At 33.0% G+C, this 8,801-nt stretch overlaps 1 protein-coding gene across 1 annotated transcript; it reads right to left on the bottom strand.

Annotated features, from left to right (window-relative positions):
• Positions 1-832: 832 nt before the first annotated feature.
• Positions 833-4,755, bottom strand: LOC107060351 (uncharacterized). The gene is made up of 7 exons (XM_015308190.1): positions 4,353-4,755; positions 4,097-4,226; positions 3,720-4,015; positions 3,441-3,595; positions 2,213-2,352; positions 1,149-1,218; positions 833-970 (listed from the first exon to the last, which is right to left on the bottom strand). Exons 1-7 carry the CDS (start codon positions 4,753-4,755, stop codon positions 833-835), a joined length of 1,332 nt encoding a protein of 443 aa, XP_015163676.1.
• Positions 4,756-8,801: the final 4,046 nt, after the last annotated feature.

The raw sequence follows: 8,801 nt of genomic DNA, 5'->3' as shown, positions 1-8,801 counted from the left end.
CCCCAAAAAGACCCTTTTACTGATATACACACGTTGCCACATATTACATGTCTGTTGCGATTTATCAAACAGAACGTGCATATGTTGCCACAGATGATACTTCAAGGATTGGTTAATCGATAAATTTAGCGATTTGGGAATGGGAAAATGTCAAATTGGACCAAATTTTAGTACTTTGAACAATAATTAAGCAATAAAAATATGTTATAACACTTGGAACAACGATTTACAAGGGTGTTTCATATGGAGTTACTGGGTCATTGTATGATGAACTAGTGAGATGATAGGCTTTGTAAAAATAATTGATAGAATTGAATGAATGTTGTTGTATTAGACCATAATTCTGTACTTAGACATGTTGTAGGACTATATATTAGTGTTACATATTGAATTAGGTGACAATTTAATTGAATTAACCCCAAAAAGACCCTTTTCTGATATACACACGTTGCCACATATTACATGTCTGTTGCGATTTATCAAACAAAATGTGAATATGTTGCCATATATGATACTTCAAGGATCGGTTAATCGATAAATTGAGCCATTTAGGAATGGAAAAATGTCAAATTTTTTTGGATTAAACATTTTATAAAGAACAAATTTAAAAACAAAACGTGCATATGTTGCCACACATGAAAATTTAATTAATACAGAAATTTAACTACTTCATCTATTTCTAAATCAGACCTGCATAATTCACAACGAAAGTGGAGGCTTTGAACAATGCAACAAATTGGTCATTTTCCCAACAAATGAGGTTATGGCACCCATCGATATAAAGTATATCGCATCTTCTAAGTTTTAGTGGAGTCATGTTGGCAATGAACATTTAGCCTTCTCTCATGGATTCATCGCCATTGAAGATTGAAATTATGGCAAGCACATAGGATGCACCAATGTGGCCACCGTCTGCTGCTTGACTAAGAATTCCCAATCCATTTGAATCGCTACGTTTGAAAAATTCATACTAAAGAAAAAATAACACATTTAAAATGCAAAATACATTGATAAAAACGTGAATACATTTGAAAAACATTAAAAATTACCACGCCTTTTCTGTATAAGGCTTCTAAATTCCCCAATGGTCTACACATTTCAAGGAAAGAAGTGCATCTTCGAACAACTGAACACGACCATATAAATACAGGAATGCTGAGCAATATTACCTTCTGATAGACAGAAGGTTCATTAGCGACTTGATTGAGGACACTGGAACTGAGAAATCAAATCAAATGGTTAGCAAATCAAATTAAAGAGCGAAAATTGTTTAATACATACTTACCTTAATTTAACCCTCATTAAATTTTTGAGGGAGTAGGAAGCAATCCTTTCAACGATATCAATTAGTAGTTCCCTCAGAAGGGATTCAATGTAGTTTTGCTTACTCATAGTCATTTTTGAAGATTTCTTATTCTTCCTTTCCATCTTGGAGAAAATTAAATGAAAGGACCTTCTATTGTTATGTTCTTATTATATAATATAATCCCAATGTAATGAATGTGAAAAGTCGTAACTTCTGAAGACGAAGAGGCACTTCTGACTTTTCAAATGCAAGTACTTAATTTTTTTGAAAAAAAGGTAAAATATGAAAAGTTGTAATTAATGAAGGATGTTGTTATATTAGACCGTAAATCAATTGAATTAGCCCAAAAAAATACATTTTAAGATATACACATGTTGCCACATATGACATATTTGTTGAAGTTTAAACTGTTAAATACAATATTTTATACCACAGAACGTACATATGTTGCCACATATGACATTTCAAGGATGGTCAAAATGAGAACACTATGAAAAAAACAAATATTTTTGGATTAAACATTTTATAAAGAACAAATTCAAAAATAAGTACAAAACACAAAAAGGCAACCTTTTTCACCATGAATTTGGTTTGCAAGTTATGTACATATGTTGCCACAGATGGCAAATTAATTAATACCACACAGTGGTATAAGACAGAAATTTAATTACATAATCTAGTTCTAAATCACAACTACATAAATCACAACGAATATCATCTTCATTGTCGTTTCCCATGGGCCAAATTCCTGCGTCTGATTTGCTCAAATTGATGAACAGTGCAACAAATGGGTCTTCCTCCCAACAAATAAGGTTCTGGCACCCACATTCCACCTAAAATATTTCGCAAATTATGTTGACATCTTCTGACTTTTAGTGGCTCCGTTTTTTCATGTTGGCAATGAACATTAAACCTTTTCTCATGGATTCATCGCCATTGAAGATTGAAATTATGGCAAGCACATAGGATGCACCAATGTGGCCACCGTCTGCTGCTTGACTAATCATTCCCAATGCAGTTGGATCGTTAAGGTTGAAAAAATCAAACTACAGAAGAAATAACACATTTAAAAGGTAAAATACATTGATAAAAATGTGAATACATATGAAAAACATTAAAAATTACCACGCCTTTTCTGTATAAGGATTCTAAATTCAACGATGCTTTGCACATTTCCAGGAAAGAAATCGCTTCTTGAACTATCGACCATCTACGATAAGGAATGCTGACTAATGTTACCTTTAGATATACAGAAAGTTCATTAGCGACTTGATTGAGGACCCTGGAACTGAGAAATCAAATCAAATGGTTAGGAAATCAAATTAAAGAGCGAAAAATGTTTAATACATATCTTAATTTAACCCTCATTAAATCTTTGAGGGAGTAGGAAGCAATCCTTTCAATGATCTCAATTAGTAGTTCCCTCGGAAGGGATTCAGTGTAGTTTTTTTTACTCACAGTCATTTTTGAAGATTTATTATTCTTTCAAGATTTCTTATATAATGCTAGGAAAATGAAATGTGTGAAAAGTTGCAACTTTTGAAGGCAACAGAAGAGAAGAGACACAACTTTTGACTTTTCAAATGAAAGTACTTATTTTTTTTTTGGAAAAAAGGGTCAAATATGAAGAGTTGTAATTAATTTTTTTCTTGAAAGTTGTTCCAATGACAGTAATTATTGATTGATGGTTCACACACCTTACACGTAATTATTTATTAGAAGTATATTGGAACATATGCGTTTTCGGTGGTACTTGTAACACATAATTGACATATGTTGGAGCATATGCAATATTATGTGGTAAGATATAACACATAATTGACATATGTTGAAACATATGCAATATTCTGTTGTAAAATCTAACACATAATTGACATATGTTGGAACATATGCAATATTCTGTTGTAAGTAGCAACACATAATTAATAAAATCACACATTTTATATAAATAACATAACATAAAGTTGAATTCAAATTAAGATAAGAAGATAGGGAACATCATCCTCAATAAAAAGAACATTCATTAAAATTCAACAACACTTATGGAGCATTTCGATTTGGCCATGTAGTTCTTTTGTGGCCAAAGTCCCTACATACGAAACACTTATTTTCTTGTTGGAAATGATTCACGAACTCCACATCGTCTCTTATATCTCCTTCTTCCAGGTTTTCTTTGATCAACATATGGAGGAGGTATTTCTCTCTCTATGACATCCAAAGGGACAATCCAAGAATCTTCAGGTGGCACCGGGTGAATATCCTCACAATATGCCATTATGTATATTTCCACTGAATAATATGGAGAGGAGTACTCATAAATCTAATTTCCAAAAATCGGCACCATATTGGGCTCGAAGCGCTGCCATGCCATGTGGACAAGGTATTTTGTCCAAGTAAAAAATTCTACAAGTACAAGTTCTTCTTTGTAGATCCACCGTAGCAACATCACCATGACCAGTGACACTGAACTTGTAGTTAGCGATTTGATGAGCCAACAACTTGTTGCCCGAGTTGACATACTTTGATATGTCTTTTTCAATTGAAGGAACAAATCTATTTGCAAAGTTCACCAGCTCCATGCGCCTCTGGTGAAATAAAAGTGCAAATCTCCTGTTTATTTCTTCAAATAGAGCGACAATGGGAAATTCTCTTTTAATATCAAACATAGAATTCACCGACTCTGTGCTGTTTGACGTCATAATGTTATATCTACACAACAAAAAATAAAAATCAATCAAAGCACATAAAATTACAATAAAATCAAACGAGATGGTACAGACAATAATGTACCTATTTCCTAGGTAGAATGCCCTGCTCCATGTGTGGAATCCAATACGTTCAAGAGTTTCAGCCGCCTTTGGTACCAAATCTCTTATTTGATTGAACTGGTCATTGAACTCACATATATCGTACGCCTTTGCTGCTTTATAAAAATGGGTCACTACCTTTGAATTGTGAAAGTTATTTCGAATATATTCCCCAAGGTGTCTCATGCAACAACCATAATGAGATGCAGGGTAGATAGTCTAAACCATCTTTCGAATACTTGGATGCCTATCAGAAATAATGCACAACTCATCAGTATCATCTACAAAGCTTCTCATATTTTGAAAAAAATATTCGTATGAGGCATCCCATTCCTTGTCCACAACACAGAAAGCAACTGGAAATATATGATTCTCAGCATCTTGTGCCACCGCCGATAGCAAAACTCCTTCATACTTGCTCCTTAGGAATGTCCCATCAACGGCTATTACTTTTCTCATTTCTTGAAAACCAGTTATCCAAGCGGCATATGATATAAAAAAGTACTTGAACCTCCCATTTTCATCCAGGGACAATGCCATCTTGCTTCCTGGATTTGCAACTTCAAGCATATAACGGTACACATTAAGCACTGCATATCTGTGCTCATGTGTTCCCCTAACATTAGACTTAGCATGCTCCATGCCCTTATAAATCTTCCAATAGCTTACCTTACAACCCAATTCTATGTGCAGTTGATTTGACATGTCTTTTGTGGATGGGCCTTTACCATTGGGAAACCTATTTTCAAAGTACTTACCTATGACTTTTGCCGTGGCATGGGGATTATGGCTTGTAAGATGCTCTGAACCACACGTATGGTACTTTACATAGATTCTAATGACAAAACCTGTCGCTACTTGTAAATTTCATAGCCCTCAGCCACTAATTGCACTCCGGATATGAACATTTAAAAGAAAACACATTACGAGAATTGATCACCTTTTTCAGTTCTAAAATCTTTTTTCAAGCAAGCAATTTTCAATGAATTTGCTAGTTCTTCCTTGTTCTTGAATGTCATGCCCTTATAAAAACCAGTTTCATCATCTCGAACATTATTCACACATGATGATTGAGAAGAACATGGAATGTTGCTGCCAACAATAGGTATAGGAGGATTGTGGCTCTCAAAGTCCGGTACGTCATCTTTTCCAATTTAAGCATCGTGATTATTCATGTCCACATCATAAAATTCATCATTTAACATATCTTGTTGGTTTTCTTCTAGATTATGATCCTTCTCGATAGGATTTACAACCACGTAGACTCTTAATAACGGCGGTCTCTCTGCTCCTCCAAAATAAACAACCAAACTAGGTTGATCAGTTATTTCAAAAGGTAAGACCTTCTCATTGTGAAAAAATAGGGAATGTAACTCATGACCAGATCTTTCAGTTGACAATTGTATCCACATTTTTCCATGACTAAATTCACAAAATCATCATACAAAATATTTCTTTTGACAGTCATCCCTACCGACCCTCCCTGTTTCTTACCATCCTTCCAACGCCAAATGTATCAATTTTTCTTCTCGATCCATTCACCACGACAATCAATCCCTACAAATAATCCCTCCATTTATTGCACCTGAAGAAATTAATTAAAAAAACAATTAGTACTAATGAAGAAATGTGTAAGTCATATGTTGCAACATATGACTATTATGTGGTGACATGTAAGTCATATGTTGCTACAATATAACTGATATGTTGTGACAAATAAATCACATGTGGCAATATGTGTAAGTTATATGTAGCAACATATGGCTATCATGTTGCAAAATGTAAGTCATATGTTGCTACATATAACTATTCTGTTGCGAAACATAAATCACATGTTGTGACAAAATGTATAAGTCATATGTTGCAACATATATAGCCATCTGATAGAAACGCGAATGTAAATTATTGAAGAAATTGCGGCTACCCAGATGATGATGAATGATTTCAAAGAACTGTTAATTTACTTACCAAAACAATGGTGTGTGAACCCAATCACTTATGAAGTAATTTCAATTGATACAGAACGAAATCTGGTCCACTGATTAGATTAGCTAAATCTGATTCAAGAAGATGAAAAGAGCTCAAGAAGGACCAGTAGCCAAGACCAACAATGTACGAAAACAAGAAGAAGAAGATGATGAAAAGAACGGGAAGAAGTAAGGCAAGCAACCAAGCAAGAAGAGAGAAAGAACATAGCAGAAGAAGAATAAGAAGAGGAATACGGCGGGGGGGGGGGGAATGTTTATTTCCCCCCTTTTGGTACAGCTGGTGGCTTCCCTCCAATTTTGGTTCCCACCAAAATTGGTTAAATTAGGTTTTAGTCATTTACCGTTTTACCCCTCATTTAATTCAATGGACCAAACTGCCAACTTATAAACTTGAGGGCAACTCCACAATCCTTAATCATTAATCACATAATTGTCACCTACACTCAATAATTAAGTCTTATGTCACCGCCCCTTTATTTTGACACCTTAATGTCACCTTTAATTCAAAGCCCCCACATTCCTTTAATCCTTCCTTTTTGCCTCTTTTTTTACTTTTTACTCAAAGGAACAATAGTTATAGAGTTCCCCAATCACTCAAATTGTTTGAAAACATCCGATAAAGGTCGGGTCAGGTTGTATTCATTTATTTTAAAAGAAAAAATTAGTTTATTTATTATTAATTTAAAAGTTTGAGCCAATTATCAATATGATGTATTTATCTATTTAATTTTGTAATAATTTTGACTATTTGTGACAATAACTATCTAAATAATAAAATAGTTACATTATATATATATATATATATATATATATATTCTTCTACTATACACACAATATACTACTGAATATAATATAATACTTACATTATTATAGGGAAAATTACGTGTTTAAGCAAATTTATACTATTTAATAAATCATCATAGCAATGGTTTGCTATAATTACCACTCACGACTAACATTAACCATTAATTATTTGGGTTGGCTTCAAGTTTGTATAATTAGCCACATTTGTATAATTTGCCACATTTGTAGAATTTTCAACTAACAATTCATCGTTTGATTTGTATTTGTATATGACGACGATTCCCCTCGATTTTTCAGTTTGATCACCATATACATTCAATCTTTATTTGTATAACCTTTTAAAGTTTGTATAAACGTATATTTTTCTGATTTTGTATTATATAATTTATATAATGTAATTTGTATAACTGTTTAAAGTTCATATGTTTATGTTTGTAGTGATTCGTTATTTCGAATTTTATTACTTTGTATTACTCAATTATTCGAAAACATGAAAATTATACCAACGTCCTAGCGAATTATACAAACGAGATGTGAAGTATACAAATTATTTCCCTTTCTCCTTCCTCTCTCAATCTTGCTCGCCTCTCTCCTCCCTCTCTCGATCTCGCTCGCCATATATAAAAATACGTATGTATATCAGTTACATATATACAATTTTTTTGACAAATATACATATACAATTCGTCTTCTCTACTCTTTGCTCTCTCTCGATCGCCTCTCTCAATCTCACTCATCACACTCCACCCTATAACATGTAGCTATGAATTGTAATTAGTAAACTATAGTTATGAAGCGTAATTAAGCTATTTTTGAGTGACTATATACGAAAGTTCCCCAACATTATATTTTATATACATATATATATATATATATATATATATATATATATATATATATATATATATATATATATATTTCTAATACACACACAATGTACTACTTAATATAATATAATACTTACATTATAGGGAAAATTACTGGTTAAACAAATTTATACTATTAAATTAGTCATCGTAGCTATAGTTTGCTATAATTACCACTCGCGACTAACATTAAGTAATGCAAAGACTAAATGAGCCTTTGACTTTATTAATATATAAATAAATTTATACTATTTAATTAGTCATCATAGCTATAGTTTACTATAATTACCACTCGCGACTAACATTAAGAAATGCAAAGACTCAGTGAGCCTTTAACTTTATTAATGTAATATAAATTCAAAATATACAAAGTTACATATTTCGAATCATATTTTCCAATTCATCTGTATTAACATTAACAAGAATTGGCTCATAATTTCAAAATCAACTAATCCGTAATTTGGACTTGCTTGGGCTGACGGATCCCCAAATTCTTCTTTCCTTTCTACTCCTTCTCCTCCTCCTCCTCTTGATCCTTCTCCTTCTCTTTCTCCTTCTCCTTCTTCTTCTCTTTCTCATTTTTCGGTATTTTGTGTTTTACCTTTGTTTCTTCGCTCTGATCTAATTCAATCGATGAGGCTAATTAAAACATTCATGACATTGCTTCCCAATGAACGATGATTATCTACGATCAATTGTCTTCCTTGACTAAATGCATCTCTAATACAACAGTTGACATATCAACATTTAGCACATTCCTCGCCAAGGTGAAAAGTACTGGATATTGTCTTTGGTTGTTCTTCCACCATTCCAGTCTGTTAATATTATTTTGATAGTGCTCTGGGGCGTGTCTCAAATTATAATTAAGCTCATCCTGATTTATATTGCTTTGGGATGTAGGTTGTATTCTATTCCAAACAGATAAATTAGTAACATCGTGGGCAGACATACCATGTGTCTGTCTTTAAGAAGATGATGACTTGTTTGAAGGACGAAATAGAGGAACACAATGAGTAGGCAACATTATCAA

Source organism: Solanum tuberosum, unplaced genomic scaffold, assembly GCF_000226075.1.
Source record: "Solanum tuberosum cultivar DM 1-3 516 R44 unplaced genomic scaffold, SolTub_3.0 scf00075, whole genome shotgun sequence".
Lineage (NCBI taxonomy): Eukaryota > Viridiplantae > Streptophyta > Magnoliopsida > Solanales > Solanaceae > Solanum > Solanum tuberosum.
Note: the sequence above shows the minus strand (reverse complement) of the source record. Positions and strands in the feature narration are given on the sequence as shown.

Coding starts and splice junctions, on each gene's coding strand:
- LOC107060351 (XM_015308190.1), bottom strand. CDS start 4,755: ATGGAGCATGCTAAGTCTAATGTTAGGGGAACACATGAGCACAGATAT. Junction 4,016..4,096: donor GCATTCTACCTAGGAAATAG/GTACATTATTGT, acceptor TTTGTTGTGTAG/ATATAACATTATGACGTCAA. Junction 2,353..3,440: donor GATATAAGAGACGATGTGGA/GTTCGTGAATCA, acceptor TTTCTTCTGTAG/TTTGATTTTTTCAACCTTAA.